At 40.0% G+C, this 18,055-nt stretch overlaps 3 protein-coding genes and 1 long non-coding RNA gene across 6 annotated transcripts; 1 reads left to right on the top strand and 3 right to left on the bottom strand.

The window, feature by feature from the left end:
• Positions 1–1,801: 1,801 nt before the first annotated feature.
• LOC121976520 lies at positions 1,802–3,021 on the top strand. The gene is made up of 2 exons (XR_006110649.1): positions 1,802–1,938; positions 2,014–3,021. It is a non-coding gene; the product is annotated as an uncharacterized LOC121976520 (long non-coding RNA).
• A 23-nt stretch (positions 3,022–3,044) lies between these two features.
• On the bottom strand, positions 3,045–6,967 carry LOC121976519 (centromere protein V). Of its 3 annotated transcripts, none has more exons than XM_042528711.1 (3): positions 6,821–6,967; positions 6,615–6,702; positions 3,045–3,631 (listed from the first exon to the last, which is right to left on the bottom strand). In XM_042528711.1, the coding sequence occupies exon 3, from the start codon at positions 3,603–3,605 to the stop codon at positions 3,189–3,191; it is 417 nt and encodes a 138-aa protein (XP_042384645.1). In that variant the 5' UTR covers positions 3,606–3,631; positions 6,615–6,702; positions 6,821–6,967; the 3' UTR covers positions 3,045–3,188. The 3 variants fall into 3 exon arrangements, with proteins under 3 accessions (XP_042384645.1, XP_042384644.1, XP_042384643.1); XM_042528710.1 differs by having other exon boundaries at positions 3,045–3,638; positions 6,821–6,966; XM_042528709.1 differs by having other exon boundaries at positions 6,615–6,918.
• A 3,939-nt stretch (positions 6,968–10,906) lies between these two features.
• Positions 10,907–12,270, bottom strand: LOC121977929 (wall-associated receptor kinase-like 8). Its single transcript, XM_042530330.1, has one exon. The coding sequence runs from the start codon at positions 12,263–12,265 to the stop codon at positions 11,000–11,002; it is 1,266 nt and encodes a 421-aa protein (XP_042386264.1). The 5' UTR covers positions 12,266–12,270; the 3' UTR covers positions 10,907–10,999.
• A 358-nt stretch (positions 12,271–12,628) lies between these two features.
• Positions 12,629–13,678, bottom strand: LOC121978653 (wall-associated receptor kinase 3-like). The gene is made up of 2 exons (XM_042530968.1): positions 12,769–13,678; positions 12,629–12,651 (listed from the first exon to the last, which is right to left on the bottom strand). Exons 1-2 carry the CDS (start codon positions 13,676–13,678, stop codon positions 12,629–12,631), a joined length of 933 nt encoding a protein of 310 aa, XP_042386902.1.
• Between the last annotated feature and the right edge of the window lie 4,377 nt (positions 13,679–18,055).

Below are 18,055 nucleotides of genomic sequence, written 5' to 3'. Positions count from 1 at the left end.
ACTTAGTCCTTCTAACTCCTTGGGATCAATCCACCAGACCCTTTGGACTCAGTCCTCCTGACTCCTTGAGATCAGCTCATCAGATTGCTCCGACTCGTATCACTAGACTCCTCTGACTTGTTTCACCCGACTCCTTTAGGTAAGTCACCCAGGGTTGATCTTCCCTCGGTGTGAGAGGAGAATAGGAGGACCTTGATATGTGGAGCTTGGCTTCATCTTCGACTCAACCTTGCCTCCTCATCCATCCTCGGCTTAGGCTCATACCCTACGTGGCCCGTCAGAAACGTGGAAGGCATGTGGATAATGAAGCAACATAACCGCTTCATTCATGAGATTGTTTCTCCCGGAGTACGTGGAGAACGATAATATACATGTCGGAGTATGTGGGTAATAGATGTGCACATTATGGAGAAACAAACACATTTACAATTCTATAAAATGTGACTTGCTCCTCGGGTGTAGGTGCGCGCACATAGACATTCAAACTCGTCTTCTCTAAAGTTCTCTTTCTTCATCTCTTGTGCTAACTTAAGCGTCAGAGTAACCACGCTGAGTCCAATCTCGACGCCCATCCTATCCTTTTGTTGAGTGTTTGTATGAACTTTGTGAGTTTTTCTTGCCACCATGTCATCTCCAATCTTCTCCACGATAGTTGTTATTCACTAACTCACTTGACAACGATCTTAGACAGGAATAAATTGGCACTGTCTATTGGAATTTGCTTAAACTGAGATGTTGAGATTGTGTAACCCGAGAGAATTGTCGAGAGTCCTACCTTTGCAAGTAATATAGTTCATGGGGGGACTACCAATATGGCCAGAGAATATTTCGAAACACTGGTAGATCAGGCGGTGCAGCAAATCCTACAAAGACTCTCGTTGACTCCTGGAGAAGTAATCATTATCTCAACTGATATACCTCCTATCCCCCATCGAGTACCATTCGGTCCGACGGGCCCTCCCCCGTCACATTTGCGAATCAAAGGAATACGACTGCAGTCCCACCTAAGGAACACTCACATGGATCAATGGCGGGAGGCGCGTCTCCTTAAAACTTGAATAAATGCAAAAGAGCTCTCGTCTGCTGAGGAGAGGAATCCTTAGGGCACACTTTTCTCGAGAAATTTTATAGAAGATGAACTACCATGTAATTTCTGGACGCCCCAACTTAGAGAATATACTGGGTCAGCCAATTTCGAAGATCACTTGGGTTGGTTTGAAAATGTCACTTTACTGCATTAGTGCACAAATGACTTCAAATGCAAAGTCTTTCTAATGACTCTTTCTAGTTTGGCTCAATGATGGTTTAATCAATTATCATCCTTGTCTATCCAAACCTTTGTTGACTTCAAGGCACGTGTTTGTGCATGCACCATTTCGCCAGTAGTACACGGTGCCATAAGATGCTCCTCAATCTGTTCGCCTTGAAGCAAACGACCAAAGAAACCTTGAGCGAGTACATATAACGGTTCAATGAGGTTGCCCAAGACGTGCCCTCGACAACCTTTGTGTTGAAGATCAATATCAACCCGTTAACGGATAATAATAAAAATATAGATGGGAGTATTTTTTTCTCATTCAATAGATAAAATTTAACAAATAGAAATTAGAATGTGTGGTTGAAAGTATTTTTTTCATTCAATAGATAGAATTTAATTGATAAGAATTAAAATGTATGGTTGAGAGTATTTCTCTCATCCAATGGATAGGAATAGAATTTCTTAGTAGATAGAATTTAATTTTCTGATTAACTATGTATCTTGTATGGTGAGTACTATAAATACTCCCCCTACATTCTTGTTTCATCATCCAATAAAAAATAAAAGTATAGAGTCATCAAGTTGAAAGTTGTTCTTCATCTTCCTTTTATTTTCCTCTCTAAAATTATGAGTGGTTCTCAAAAATGTTGTAGTGTCTTTGAAGTGTAAATATAATACGAGTAATTTATTTATTTGTTTATAGTCTAATTTTTTTCTCAACAATTTGAAGTACTCATGAGTGCTTTCTCTCAAAGTCTGCAGGAAGAAGATTTCTTCCGATCTCCGGTGATGAAACTTCCAACGAATTTCGACCATCTCTTGGATCGAGCAAAAAGTATATCAACGTAGAAGAAACTTAATTGGCAAGGAAGAAAGAATAAGGTGTACCAAAACTTGCGATGGCCCAACCTGAGCATAAAGCTCCCCCGCCACCTCTTCGACACAAGGAGCCATTCTCAAATCATCATTATGCACTAGCTCGAACAGGTGGGAGAACAGTATAGATCGTGGAAGCGGCCCCGACCTCCGGCTTCACATTGGTGGTTGTTACTTCATCAATCATCAAAGGAGAAGAGGAAGCCTAATCGGCTGCAGAAATCATCATCCAAGGCAGCTCAACCTGATGCAAAGCTGAATCCTTCCCCACTGCCAAATGCTCCCATAGCCGGAGCTTCTCCCAGTGGGAAGAGGAAGCTGGGTCGGCCACAGAAATTATCCTCTGACAAAATTCAATCCCGAGATTCCCCGGCGTAGCCACCCAAAGCTTCAGGCGATGCTTCGGTGGCTGCCAAGTGGAAGCCCAGCCACCCACCTAGAAGCACCACCAAGAAACCAAATGAAACCGGGAGCAAGAAACAAGGTCGCCCAAAGAAGCAGGACATTCTGGCACCTTTAGTAGAGGGAATATTGACTGCGGCATCAAAGCCGAAATGGTGAGGGCGACCTCCTGAGAAGGCGGATTTAGAACCACCCACTCCGAAGGTGAACCAATCCTCTCTGAGCTAATCCATTAGAACTAGTATGATTCTATTTCTGTTCTCAGTTTGCAAAGACAGACACGAGGTGGATGTTAGCAGACAGCTTTGCTGCTCCATTTTGTTCTTGTGTAGCTTGCCAAGTTCTTAGTTTGGTAGGTCTCAAGGAGAATTGCTTGTTTGATTGCTCAAACTAATTCACAATTTAGATGGGAAAGCTTGACTTCATTAGGTTGCCAATTGTTGTGAAATTTACAAGTATTGTATTGAACCTTTCATCTTCTAATTCCTCTTTTGTTTGAATTCCTTGATTTTTGTCCAAGATTAAAATACTTTATTGCTTTAAACTACTGCTGATCGACATACGATACTGCTTAACGTCATCACATAGGCTGGAATGGGAACACACCAACAACACTATTCTGTTTATTACCACTTAAACAAAGAAAACTTAACTAATTGTTATCTGCTTTTGAAAATGATGATATGGAGCTTTGCTCGAAGGAGCTCTCCCAGTTTTTGCCATCATAGTACCTGGTTTCGACATGAATGATGGTACCAGGATCGACACAGCTAACTGTCACTGCGACACCATCAGGATTTGATCTTGGGAAGTAGAAGGAAGTTATGCCGCATAGCTTGCAGAAGGTGTGCTTGGCAGTATGAGTGCCGAAGGTATATGTTGTTAGGAACTGCTCGGCACCGGCTGCGAGCTTGAATTTAGATGATGGCACAATGAAGTGGGTGTTTGCTCTCATGGAACAGTTGGAACAATTGCAGCTCCATGCTACCACACTAGATGGTGCTTCAACCTGCCACCTAACGCACTTGCAGTGACAACCGCCAGAGTGGATTATGTTATCGTCCCCCATGAACTCAAGTACGAGTTGCTACTTTGCTGTTCCCTTCAATAGTGAGAGAATTTGGAAATGATGTGCAGTATTAATTTAGCAAAATTCTAAAACATTCAAGGTCATAGCTAAGAAGCATTTATGGCATCAATATAGTTTAGTAGATGAGCCAACGATTATTCAGCCCATGCCAATTGAAAAAGATGAAGTGCTGTTACTTAAAGGAAAGCTCATAACATTGCTAGAACAATTTATAGCTACTTCAGAAAAAAAAGAAGATAAATTTCGTTGTGTAATCATTTTCAATTTGCAATGTTAATTTAGCAAAATACTGAAACACTCAAGGTCGTATCTCCCAGCAGCCGTTTATGTGGCATCAATACAGAGTTTGGTAGATGGGCCAACAATTCTTAAGGGCATGTCTATGGGAAAAGATGAAGTGTTTGTGAAATGTATGAGATTGGAGTAATTTATGTGGAAGGAAATGAGGAAGTTATTAAGGAATCTCAGTTGTGAAAAAGCTCAATTGTTGTTTTCTCTGACTATGAAGTATATAATAGTAGTTTGTATAGAACAAGATTCTTTATTAACAGCATGGATTAACCTCTGACGAACTTAAGCACCACCATTATAAAACTAAGCTAATAAATAACCAAACTCATTTTCTGTGACCGCTTAAGATCGCACTCATGTGAATATTTATTTATGAAGAGAAAGTCATGAGAAAGTGTGTCTATCATCATTGGCAACAAAAGGTGAAATCGTTAACTCGGCGGCTCCTCTAGGATGACCCCTCCTACCGTTTGAAAGGGCGAAAAATCACATGGGGGTTCGCCCAACAACAACATATGCAATGAGAGGTTGTCCCTGGTGGCCCTCCATTGTGCCTATCATCATGAAGTCACGAGTGATGGCGAATTGGCGATACCAAATCAACTATGACTATTTGGATCCTGAGCAAAACTTTGAAAATCTAAATGAGATAGCCTTTTGAATCCCCCTACGCAAAACCTTGAAAATCTAAACGAGATAGCCTTTTGAATTCCCCTAGCTATTATCCTACTGCAACAATAGTTGCTCAGAAGAATGGCATGTTTTCTTTGTTTTTTAGAAGAATGACATGTTGGAGCACAGTAAGTTCCATAAGCCAGTTTGTTAAGTGCATCGTATTTGAATGGTATCGGAGGAAAATTAATCCAACTACCAAATTAATATGCTGAACACCTAATAAGGTTGAGAATATATTATTAAATAACTATGTAGGATTAAACTCATTGCAATTACTGCCAAATTGGAGCATAAATATCTATTACATGGTAGTAAAAAGGTGGAATCCGCCACCCTAACGGCCTCATGACCATTTGTGAGGAGGTAAATCGGGAAGCTATAGTTGGCCAGTCCAGAGGAGGATTTTTTTCCCTCAACTTTGCCGAGATTCAAACCCTTGCCCTATGGTAGCAATTATGCTCCGCACTATTACATGATACTTAGGTAAATAAACTGTCTGAGTAATTTGATAAAGGTATATGACATGTTTGTCTATTTGGAAAGCAGTGACATGTCAGATAAACTAACTGCTACATCAATATGTTTAATGTGTTCATCTAACATTGGATTGCTTGTAATGTAAATGGTCATTGATCGTCGCAATACATAATTATTTTGTAAACTTGAGATCATCAAGGAAAGATTTGATTTATATCACCTTTCACAGTGTGTAAAGTATAGCTCTATATTCCTAGAACAAGCTACAGAACTTTATTTCTTGTTCTTCCATATTACTAGAATGCCTCCAACATAAGTGCAGAATCACAAATTAAACCTTCTATTAATAGCAGTTCTAACATAATCAACATGAAGACAGAGCAAGCCTTTTGTTGGAGATTTTCTAATATATTGAACGATTCATAAAACTACTTCCTAATGAAATTCTTTTGAAATTCTAAATGAATTGACTTACACCATCAATTTAAGAAGATACTTGACCTAGTAACTATAGGATAGATGAACTTCTCATGATTCTTCACTAATGACTGCAATCTTCAAAGTTATGATCAGCTTATATGCGGGATAATCAAAGTTTCTGTAGGTGTGCAGCCAAGAACTAGTTTGTCAAAGATCAACATACTTAGGTAACATTTGATGTTCATATAGCTCTGTGTGGATGCATAAAATAGAAAAATCGAAGTGTTATTGGCAGCAAAAGAGGACTCTAATCAAGCAGTTGACAGATGGAAATGAAAGTAAGTTCTCTCTAACAATGACCACTAAAACACATGTCTCTCTCTAAAGAATAATAATCCAAAATCTCATTATTTACTGCCAGTCAATATTCTCAAACAACAAAATTTTGTTACGTTGAAACTATATAAATCCTCTGCTTAACTCTTCTTTTCTAAGCTCTCAATTTCTATGTGAAGCCTTCAAGAATTAACTTATTCTATATAATTTCCTAATGTTTGCATCAAAGACCAAGCTAAATTTTAATAATAAATCGATTAGAATTGACAGATATAGTGGTGGCATCTAATGAATGAGAGTTTGAACGGAGGTTATAATCCATTCAAAGACCAAGCTAATTTAACTTTATTAAAAGGTACATCAAAACCACCAAAATCATTGTACCTTATATAAGCACTGTGATATAATCTAATCCTCAAAGATAAAATATAAAAGCATTATGTTTTAATTACTTACTATATCAGCTATTACTAATTCAAACGCTTGAATTGAAGTTTTTGTCACGAATAAGGGTAAGAGTATATATAATCATTCACCATCTCTGAGTTAATTAAGTAAAAGATAACTAAAATAATTTAGTAGAAAAGGATTTGGAACCACAGGCTAATTTAACTGCACAATCAACCGAGAAAAATAAGACCCGACCTATAGAAGTTCTAGGTCGTTCATATGTGAAACAGACAGCAACTCATTGCTCTCCAATCGATAAAGATGTGAAAATAATAGAGAAAAAGAAAACAATAACTTCATCGACCAAGGAGCACAGATCTGGTGGAATAAAAAACGTACCTTGCAGGTGGTTCCAACCTTCTGCGGGTAGGTCTTGGATGCTCCAGCGTCCGCCTTTCACTCAAAGAGATGCTCCCGGAGAAGATATCTGCTTCTCACCCAAAGGAAACAAAACGGCAACGACCAAAATTTGATCAATTGATGAATCCAAAGAAGAACGCATAAATCTAAAACCACGAGAGCAAAGGAAGGATATGAGAGTAAACGAATCAAGTGCGCCTCCTTGTCGCCGGAGAGGAACAAATAAGGGTTGAAGAAGCGGCGGCGCGGAAGGCGGCCAAGGCGACAAGCGTCAACTGGAAGCTGCTTAAGTAACGCTTGCGCAGTAGAGCCCGAGGCAGATCCAATCGTCAGTTGAAGAATAGACGGGCGGATGGCAACAGAGCATCTCCTTGCTCTTTTCTCTGTACGTTGATCCGGACAGCGCACAGTCTTTTCCATCCAGTGGAAAAGGAGGAGGAAGGATAGACGGATCGCGTGTCTTGACATTCGATCCGACTTTATCTTTGGGTTATAGATACACATGCCATTAATCCATCCTGATTTTTCAAAGGACGAACTGGAATTGAATCTTCAAGATCGTTTCCACCTGTTAAATCTGTTGATACAATTTGTATTAACGACGTAATTCGGATTTTGATACATGATAAGTATATTAAGGTTAGATTATTTTATAGTTTAATTATTTTATCAAGTATATAGGAGTTGATGGTTCTCAAGAATTTGACACTAGATTGAAATTCAGTTATGTCCATAAGACTCGATAGCTAGTGCGGAGTTTAGATAGGTCCACGGGATTCGATATCTGACGAGAAATCCAGGTGAGTCTACGAGACCTGACAACCGGTCGAAGTCTAGTTAGGTCCGCGGGACCTGACAACTGCCGGGAAGACCTGGTGGGTCAAAGACAAGTTAAACGACTATAATTGGTAAGTGGAGATAAGCAACTAGAGGAGAGATCTAGTGAGCACGCGTTCTCGATTGAGGGAACTATAGATGTCAGTCCAATTTAGATCCATTTGGGAAACCTAAGTTGAGACCTTGACTAGATCATGGTCTCGAGGAGACAAGATCTAATTATTACTATTAATTTATTGTGTTGTGTGAACTCTATTTTGCAGGATAAATATATTTTTTTCGCCTGGACTAACTTGTTTTTTCAGAAAAGAAAAGCTGGATAAAGAGTGTCCGGGCACCTTGGTTGATCCGGGCGCCCGAACCAGTTGCAACCAGCGGGTGCCTGGCCAGGCACCCGGGTGGTCCGGTCGCCCAAAATTGGTCTCGGAGTCCAGACCAAAAAAGTTATCTAAGAGCTGAATTGAAGCAAGTCAACTGGCCGAGACCACGTCAACGGTCCAAGCGTCCAAAGGGAGTCCGAGCACTTGGAGGTGGATAAAACTTCATAGATGAAGTTTCGATGAAAAGTCGTCATGTTAGGATGCTCCAGGCGCTTGGAGTGGTTTTAGGTGCCCGAAATGGGTCTATATAAGGGTCATCGACCAACAACTTCAGAATATCAATTGCTACAACTTTCATACTAACGCGCTACTCCGAAAGGGTCTTCGAGATACCTAAAAGCTGCACTGACAACCTGTACTCAAGTTTTTAAAATTATATTGTCGGTGATGTGGATATGTATTAGGAGTAGAGGAGTAATTAGGAGAAGGGTGAGGGGCATCTTGGTCATTTTACTGTGGTAACTCTTTTTTAGGTCACTGTTCACGTAAAGCAAGGGGGGAGGGCGTGTTTGCTAGTCCGCCGCCAGCCCCCTCACGCCAGGTTCCTGCCGGCGGCTCTGCCGGCCGCCACCTCTCTTCCTCTCCCTCTTCTCCGCGCCTCACGATGCCTGCCGCAGCTTTCTTCCTCCTCTCCTCTCCGTTTCTTTCTTCTTCCGCGATTAGACCACGTTTCAAGCTCAAAGGGGGGCTGCTGTGGGTGTGGTTCGCCGCCAGGAAGACCACACAGAGGAGAAGCTACTTCGGTGGCCTCCGGCGCCGGCGAAGTCTGATGCCGGCAGCTCCTTGCTCTTACGCTCGAGGCCTCACATGAGCACGGTGACCTCCCCTTCCACCCTCTCTTCCTCCCGTTGCCACTGCCAAATGTGCCCACAAAAGAGAAGCTCAGCGCATGTCGCCCTCTCAGATCACCACCAGCATCGCCGGAGCTACGTCTTCTCGTCGAAGCCGCCCCAGAGCCATCCCTATCTCCCTCTCGGCGCGCCACAGCCATCCTCTTCTCGTCATCACTGTTCGCCATATCCGACGGCCATTCAACCACCCTATCGACGTCGCTACAGCCGACTCCGACCTCTCTATTATCGTTGTCGTCGCTTCCGGTAGCCGATCCACGCCGCTATGCGCTTTCGGCACTGATCTGGCCCTCGAGCCATTATTGTGTTCCGGCCTTCGAGCCGCGGTTGTATTTTAGCCTATGTGATTCGTGTCCAGCTTCCTTGGTGTTAGTATGTCGGCCTGCGTGCCGACCTCATGTCCCGGCCTACGTGCCGACCTCATGTCCCGGCCTGCGTGCCGACCTAGTGTCCCGGCCTGCGTGCCGATCTCGTTTCTCGGTCTGTGTGCTGGTTTCGTGTCCCGACCTGCATGCTGCTAATATCTCCTGGGTTGCGTACCGGTGTTTTATCTCGACCTGCAGCTCGTCTTCCGAGCCCGTGCCGCGTTCAGCTCCTCGTCGTCAGATCCAGCTCTCCAGCTTGATCGGAGTCATCCACTCTTCCGGGTCGTGACAACTTGAGCCGCGTACCATCCGAGGGCGCCCCCTGGGCTAGGGTACATTTTCTATTCATATTCTATGCACATTTCATTATTTTATGGCTTAGTCTGGTACTCATATATTCGTTGGATCTGCCTCGAGCATCGGGGTACCGGGGGCCGGGTCAACTCGGTCACTGGCTGCAGGTAGCATTGACCAAAGGACTTCTGAATACTTGGTCAACACAGAAGCCATTTCAGCACACCCCCCTCCGGGACATCGCGACTTCGTCAACATTTCATCCACCTCACCCGACGGTCCGTCCGACTCAGCTTCCGGACGGGATCAGTCGGTATAATGTAATTCCTGCAATTGTACTTAAATTCTGTAATTGTTTCGTGATTAGAGTGATTGCTCAACGAAAATACTCAACGAGTGCGAGCCTTAGAGTAAAAGTAGTCGAAGACTCCGAACCAAATAAAATTACCTGTGTTAGCGTTTGCTTTTCGTCTCTGTTCTTTTTCGACACGTATACTTGATTTCTAAAAAAGTGAAAAATACTATTCATCTCCTCTAGTATTTTTACGATCCTACAAAACCAACATCAATGGATGAGATACTAAAAAGAAAAGAATAAGATATTTTTCATATAAAGCATTTGTAATAAGTAGTCTTGGACAATGTATAAACAATAAACAAAAGAAGATATTTTTCCTTGCACCTTAAAAAAAAAAAGAAAAAGAAATACAACTTCTTTTAGCCAGTTGTTTGATTCTTCTAATGTCGGTGTGATCAATTGTGGCAACAGATGAATGCGCTCGCTTCCAGTGCCCCCGTCAACCCGTCAATATCGGTGTGATCAAGAGCTTAGTTATGGAGTGAGCCAGAGATGGAGTCCAAGATGTCGACATATATAGTACATTTGATACACTTCTAATTAGAAGACTAAAATATATATTGGGTGTTATGTTTCTTTGTCCGAAAGATAATCAAGTTACTGAGTTAGATTCAAAAGGATATCAGTATAAGGGATCTACTGATGAAGTTTGAAAGATGATTGACATATTCACATGAAAAAAAACGGTGAAAAAAAAACCAAAGCACTTAAATGACACAATACATCTTAAATAATCAACAAGCAAAAGAAAGAATCGACTATAAGTTGAAGGCAAATGAATTCAAAAGATCGCCCTCTAGCTGAGAAGAATTGCCAGCCTAATCAATCGCACAAAGCCTCAATTAAGGTAGATTTAGGAAGATGGAGTAGTTTTATTTTATTGTTAGAAATTTTTGTTAACAATCTTTGGATCGACCATGTATGCTAATCCTGAATCAATTATGTTTATGCAATTAGAGAATAAAATAGTTCACAGATTGCTACTGCACATGGAAATTTGCAAAGGGATGCCATACCTCTTGTGGTGCAAAGTAGCTGATAAAAGCAAACAATGAGTAAATATTAAACTTTCAATTAAGTAATGCTTTGTACACGCAACCAAATACACACAGATTGGCAGTAAAAGGATAGCAGAAACATTACCAAACTTAAAGGAAGGAAATACTTGAAGCAAGTTTAGCACCTATGTGTTTTCACAGATATATACATTGTCTTCTCGAGCTCATATACACCACTATACTTATCTATAAGTTGACTAGTGTTGCAAGCCATACTGTTACTACATGGAACTATCAATTAATGCAGTTTCTTCAAGACTATTAGCTTCAATATCAAAGCAAGTATGAAATGATGCAGTGCCTCCAAGACTATTAGCTTCAATTTCAAAGCAAGTATGAATTGATGCAGTTCCTTCAAGACTATTAACACCATGATCTAAGCGATTATCAATTGATGCAGTTCCTTCCAGGCTATTAGGATCAACGTTTGGTTTCTTTGCTCTCATAGCTTTGAGTTCTTCCTCCACGTCCTTCATTGTTGGTCGTTCATTCCCATATAGTTTGAGGCACCTCTCTATGAGTCTTGCAATTTTTTGAAGAATTTCTTCTTTTGCTTCCTTTAAAACTAGAGGATCTAGGATCTCAAGAAGTGAATTATCCGTCAATGAAGCAATGAAATCCATAACGATGTTTCTCACCTCATCATTATCTTTTTCGTAAGGAACCGCCAATTTCCCAGTCAAAAGCTCTGCAAGAATGACTCCAAAGCTATAAACATCACTCTTGTTAGTTAATCTTCCTGTTTGATGGTACTCAGGATCCAAGTATCCATAAGTTCCTTGAACAATAGTAGTTATTGAATTCTTATCGCAAGTAACAGCCCTTGAAGCACCAAAATCTGCTAGTTTTGCAGTGTTTCTTTCATCAAGTAGAATGTTGGATGATTTCACATCTCTATGGAAAATTGTTATGGAAGCTTCTGAGTGTATATAGGATAATGCTCTAGCAACTTCGTAGGCAATCCTTAAACGATCTTCAAATGATAAAGGTGAGAATTGCTCGTGATTACGAAGATGATCAGAGAGCGTTCCGCCTGATATGAACTCAAATACAAGCAAAGGAACTTCAGTTTGCAAGCAACACCCCATCAACTTAACCACATTTCTATGATTGGTTTGAGAAAGAAGGAAAACCTCATTAACGAACTGTCTAAGCTCACTTTCATTTGTTATCTTTGGCATTTTGATGGCAACTACGCGTTGATCCGATAAAATTCCTTTGTACACTTTTCCATGACCTCCACCCCCAACAACTCGAGTTTTATCAAAATAATTGGTAGCTTTTTCCAATTCATCTAGCTCGTAGATCTTCATCCTTTCAGTAACAATTTCATCGGTTGAAGATTGTTCCTTTCTTAACAAATCTAAATTTCTTCGGTAAAATTTCTTCTTTCTGTTTTGAAGATTTTTTTTTTTCAGAATTCTCCAGAGTGCAACAATAGCTAAACAAATAAGCACGCTGCCCCCAGAACTTGCACTAACAATCATAAGGATGTTTCCTATAATGACACAAAGAAGATTTCAAACATACTTTAAATTTAGCATTATATGCAACAACAATATAATGATAAATGAGTACTTCAGTGTCACCTATTTAAGTCAAATTTGTACGAGCATCAAATCCCCCATGTTTATTTTGTGTATATCCTTAGTTTATAAAATTACATGCTTGAATCAATTGTGTTAGATTGTGTGGCTTGTTTCTGTATATGTTTGTGATGAACTATACCCGACCCAATTGTTTGAAGGAGAATTCAAATCCTACAGAGGGTTCCTTTTTTTACAGTCGAACCTAGAGGCAGTTAGCTAATCTCAATTGTTGGCTATTATGCAGTACTCTTCGTAGAAATCTCATCTTAGGAATTGAATTTTAACTGTTTTTGCCAAGAAACAACACTTATCACATAACCAAAATGGAAAAAAGAAAGAAATGTTTAATGCTATTTTGATTTTAGAAGAATAAAATTGAATTAACGGGAGAGAAAACTTACTTATCCTCGTGGCGCCTTTTGCATTGCATCCGTCTTCTATGTAAGGATTGCCTTCGTAAGCATCATTGCAGCCGCAAGTGTATCCGCGGTAAGTTTGTAAACAGTGGCTGTTCCTACTCAGGCACGCATAGGTGGTGGGATTGAGCTTAGCTTGCTCGCACGACGAGTTGGAGATGGACCAGACGACGGCGACCGGAAACTGTCCTCGGTATCGCTTATACAAGTCACACCAACGTGACGTCCCGTTAAAAGAGTGCACATCCAGAATGGACGAGAAGAGGCACGGCGAATTTTGGGTTGTCGAGCCGTTAAATCCAGCGAAGTCATGGATCAAGTAGGAAGTGAATTGCTTCATTCCCAAGGGGATATCGGTCACCCGGCAGCAGCCGTCGGCGCCAGAGCAAGAATAACCACTAATTACGCCGATATTGTAGTTGGTGTCGTTGCAGAGAGAGACGCAGGCACGTCCATTGGGAGTGTTGAACAAAGTATTGGACGAGCTGAAGAAGGCGACGACGTTGCATCCGGCGGCGGCAAAGATGTTGTCTCTAATGGAGAAGAAGAAAGGCGAGCCGGTGAGGTCCATCTCCCTTGAGATGTAGACTCCACCAGTGGAGTTGTTGTACTTTTGTGGGTGGACGTGTGCGTTTTTCTGGATTATTGTGGCTCGGGGCTCAACAAGGCTGAAGTTGAGGATTTGGATGTTGCCAGCTGAGTAGAGTTTGGAGTGGTTACAGAAGACGTGGAATCCGGGAAGGAAGCAGTCCGACTCGATGCCAAAGGGGAAGGGGATGTCGACGTCACCGCAACGCCTGGTGCATGAGTTAATCGAGGAGTCCGCTCTACTAATTGCTAAGAGCAAAAGCAACAGAAGACACATGCAAATTTCATTCTTCTTCTTCTTCGTCATCAATATATCTATCTCTCTTCTCTGATTTTGCTGGTAACTAACTAGCAATTCGACGTGAGCTCGAACACTAGTTACAAATAGAAATAAATAAAGAGACAAAACTAGTTATTTTCAAAGACGAAGATATTTTGGCCCACGGAGAAAAGTAGTATTTCAAGGTTTTTTTTGGACAATATAATGATCTATTTTCAAGCGCATTGATTTTTAAGGGTCCCAAATTTGACATACATATATAACATATATTATATATAATTAAATTATTTTAATAAAAATCATCAAAAAATTTATTGAATTATTTTAATAAAGATCCAAGAAAAAAAAAGAAGATAAATGATTAATTTTTCTCTTTCCAAAATTTTATTGTTTGTACTTTTTCTTAAGTATGAATCATGAACATCAGTTTTTCCCTTTCTTCTCATTTGAATCTCTTCTAATTAAATTAGAAACGTTTATTGTCCAATTGAAATTTTAATTTCATTAATATTATCATTCATTAATATATAAATTTACAACGTAACTTACCTATTTATCTATATTTTTTCTTATTGCCAATATTCAATATTGATATTGGAGCCTATATTTTATGATTTTTCTTACCGATTTGAAAGAGTTAAAATAAATCGTCCCAATTTTAATAATCATAGAATAGATTATATCGATTGCTTCAAGTATAAACCAAGTTTTATTGTTCTTCAACTATTATTTTCACTACTTGTGTTTATTTTATTGTTAGCTTTGTTGCTAGTTTTGTGTGTTTTATTTTTACATTTGAAATTGGTAGTACAAACATGTTTTCAAAGAAATATCAAAATTGGAGTCAGAAAAGAAACAAAAGAAAAAGAGTGGAACAAATTATTAAAACTCACAAAGGTATTCTTTGTAAGTTTTTTAAAGCTAGCTCTTTAATTGAAGATTCAATTGATGAATTACAAGGAAAAAATCAAGAAGAACTAAATGATCATACAATAAATGAGCAGCAATTGAGTAATTAAGAAGAGCTAAATGATAATACAATCAATGAACGAAAAGAATTGAGAGAAAATGATGATCATAATCATGTAACGAATGAGCAAGAAGAATTGAGAGAAGATGATGATAATGATTTACATATAAATGACTTGATAATTTTATGTATCGAAAATAAGGTGATCCGGATCACAGGAGAGGGCATAGAGGGGATTAGGGAGAAAAGAGAGGGCATATGCGTCATTTAGGAGGTGGAGGGTTAGAGGGGCATTGAGGAGCCGGTTCGTGAAAAGGAGAGGGGGGCCTCACGTTTGCAGGGGGGCGCCGCCAGAGAGAAACGGGGGAGGGGGTTCGTGATTTTTGCCGCCGCCAGCCATCAAGGAGACGCTCTCTCCTTCTCCAGCTCTCCGCCGGCGCCGACGAAGCCGCCGGCGCTCCCTTCTTCTCCACAGCGCCTCCCTCGTAGGCAGCCTCTACACGTAGAGCAGCCCTCCTCCGGCACTTACTGGTAGTCCTGGCGCCGACTTTGCCTAGTGTTCCGGCTTACGCGCCGTTGTCACATTCCGGCCTACGCGTCGTTGTCACATTCCGGCCTACGCGCCGTTGTCACATTCCGGCCTGCGAGCCGATGTCGTACGCCGGTCGTGTCGCCGTTGTATTCCGATTGTGTGTCACCTTTCAGATCCATGCCACATTCGGCTCCGCGTTGTCACCTCCGGACCTAGCTCCTCTTCGGTCGGTTCAGAGGCATCCACCCTTCCGGGTCAAGACGACTCGGTCAGTTTCACGACCAGCTCACTCATCCATCCGAGGGCGCCCCCCTGGGCCAGGGTACGTTCTCGTACCTTTTCCGCCTTTAGTTAACTATTCTATCATTATTATGCGGTTACTTATATGTCTGGGATTCGCCTCGAGCACCGAGGTACCAGAGACCGGGGGAACCCGGTCGCTGGATACAGGTACAGTTGACCGGAGGAGGACTTCTGACGATCTGGTCAACGTAGAGGACAGATCATCGACCAGGTCATGGGGATGCGGTCAACCTTCCAGACACGTCACACCGGCAGGTTCGTTTTCTCAGCTTCTAGACAGGATCATAAGGTGTTACAAAAATTTGATTTTGAAAATCTTATTGATGATTTTACTTCTCAAAATGCTAGAAGATATAGACTTTTTTTAATAATTATTTCATATTTTTTTTTGTATTCATAGATATTACAATTTTTTGGAGAAACTTAGGAAATATATTTTTGTACGATTTTGTATTTTTTGAAAAATCTTGAGAAATATATTTTGTAGGAAGTTTATCCTATTTTAAATAAAATATATTAATTTTCAAAATTTTCTATTAAATTGTATTTAAATTGTACATTAATCTATATATTTTTTTATTATAAAGGTCCTTTTTTTCTTTTCATCCAAGAACCCGAAAAGTTAGAATGAACCGGAATAAAGAAAGGCATGCATAATTCAAGCCCATATGGACGACGACCTGACTTTGAAAAGTAAACGTTTCATAAGTAGCGACATGATTTAGGAAAGAGAAAGATGCCTTGTTGATTTTTATTAAGGCTTATATATTTTCCTGCTCGGTAGAGGATCTCCTCTCCTAATTAAGATGATAGCTAAATTTTGGAAATGTCTCGCGGGCTTCGTGGCGCCAACGAGACCGTCTTCGATCAAAGTGGCGTGGATGGAAGTCCACTGCACCCGTCACTTGTCTCACAACAACATATATAAAGATGAATTATAAGAGTCAATATAAAACACGTCCGCCATTAATTCAATTTGATTTTTAAAAGGACGAAATGGATTAATCGAATCTCTCAGATTGGTTAATTTCACCAGTAATGATTCCACACTTAATATTGCATGATCATTTGAATTAATTATTTGGAGATTCTATATATATATATATGACACGATTCATACAAAGTGAAATTAAGTAGAATGCAATAATCACTTAAGCATGGTACACACATCTTTTGTTAATGTTTAGTATTTCAAGGGTTACCACAGGAGGAATCATTGGGAGGGCAATAGATAGCCAACGAAGATGTTTTTGCTTTGCCATCTCGAAGAAAAACAATCAGTATACTATAGCTTCTTGGCCTTCGAGAGAATTTGTTTGCTTCAGCTAATCGACTAGATCTGCTGTAGTCATTGCTAAGAGCAAAAGCAACAGACGAAGCATGTAGCAAGCTCGACGTATGAGCTCGATCACTAGCTGCAAATAGAGCTGAATAAACAGAAAAAACCAAGCTAATTTTCACCACGGATGAAGATATTTTAGTGCATGTAAGAAAATAAAATTATATAATAAGTCTCGCGTCAATAATGTTGTTTTTTGTAATGATAAAGATTTGACGCGTATAATCTCCATAATTAACGTTATTAATGAGATCGGAGATGATGGGTCGATAAGGAAGAAGACGAGTGAATACAAGTTCATTTGATCTAACGACTTGACTTATGCCTTTATATTTAGGCTTATATTTTCCTCCTCGATAGTTGTCCTAATTCATGTGATAGCTAAATTTTGGAAATGTCTTAGTCGGTCGCCATCCCTGTAATTTGGTGGTGCGTCGTCGAGACCGGTGTTCGTTGAATTCAAGTGGAGTTGTTGGAAGTCCATTAATGCATACACGTGGTAAAAGGTGATTCGTTTGCCCTTAGCATCTTCGTCAATTCGTCCTTAGGTCAACACGGAAGAAGTAATCACGGATGACTACTAACCATTAGTGCAAATGGCCAAGATATGGAGGAGATTATGCTCGGTCACATCGAATTTCGATTCCAAGATCTTATGTGGTAACACCCCATATTTTAACCATCGCACCGCCCCGAGAGGACTCCATTAATGCATACACGTCGCTTCTCTGAGACGGACATGAAACGTACTTATACAAAAATGAATTATTAAACACGACAACCATTATGCTCGATAATTCTAACGTACCTATACAAAAACGGATTATTAAACACGACAACCATTATGCTCGATAATTCTAAAGATAATTGATTTGGTCTTGTACAAAATTTGGTGGATGGCTCATAACTAGTGTTTTTAGATCACTCAACTAGGGGTGTAATCGAGCCGAGTCGAGTCGAATTCTTAGATGTTTGAGTTTGATTTGTTTATAATCGAGCTGAATTCGAATTTTATTTAATGAATATCTTCATGGCTCACGAGCTTATTCGAGCTTTTATCGAGCCTAAACGAACTTAATAAATATAAATTATAAATTTAAATATTCATTAAAAATTAAATTATATATTTTAAAAAAATTATAATATTCTTGTTAAAATTTATAATTTTATTCTAATAAATAAATTTAATATATTTGTGTATGTTTTTCATAAGTAAAGTGTAAAATCTATCAATTCAATATCAAAATTATTATTTTTTTT

The sequence above is a fragment of the Zingiber officinale genome, chromosome 4B (assembly GCF_018446385.1).
Source record: "Zingiber officinale cultivar Zhangliang chromosome 4B, Zo_v1.1, whole genome shotgun sequence".
NCBI classification, from domain to species: domain Eukaryota; kingdom Viridiplantae; phylum Streptophyta; class Magnoliopsida; order Zingiberales; family Zingiberaceae; genus Zingiber; species Zingiber officinale.
This window is presented reverse-complemented; position numbering and strand designations above follow the sequence as displayed.

What these genes read in the sequence shown, in the direction of transcription:
- LOC121977929 (XM_042530330.1), bottom strand. Translation starts at nt 12,265, where the DNA reads ATGATTGTTAGTGCAAGTTCTGGGGGCAGCGTGCTTATTTGTTTAGCT.
- LOC121976519 (XM_042528711.1), bottom strand. Translation starts at nt 3,605, where the DNA reads ATGGGGGACGATAACATAATCCACTCTGGCGGTTGTCACTGCAAGTGC.
- LOC121978653 (XM_042530968.1), bottom strand. Translation starts at nt 13,678, where the DNA reads ATGACGAAGAAGAAGAAGAATGAAATTTGCATGTGTCTTCTGTTGCTT. An exon ending in AAAAGGCGCCACGAGGATAA is followed by an intron (nt 12,652 to 12,768) that starts GTAAGTTTTCTC and finishes TGGCAAAAACAG; the next exon opens with TTAAAATTCAATTCCTAAGA.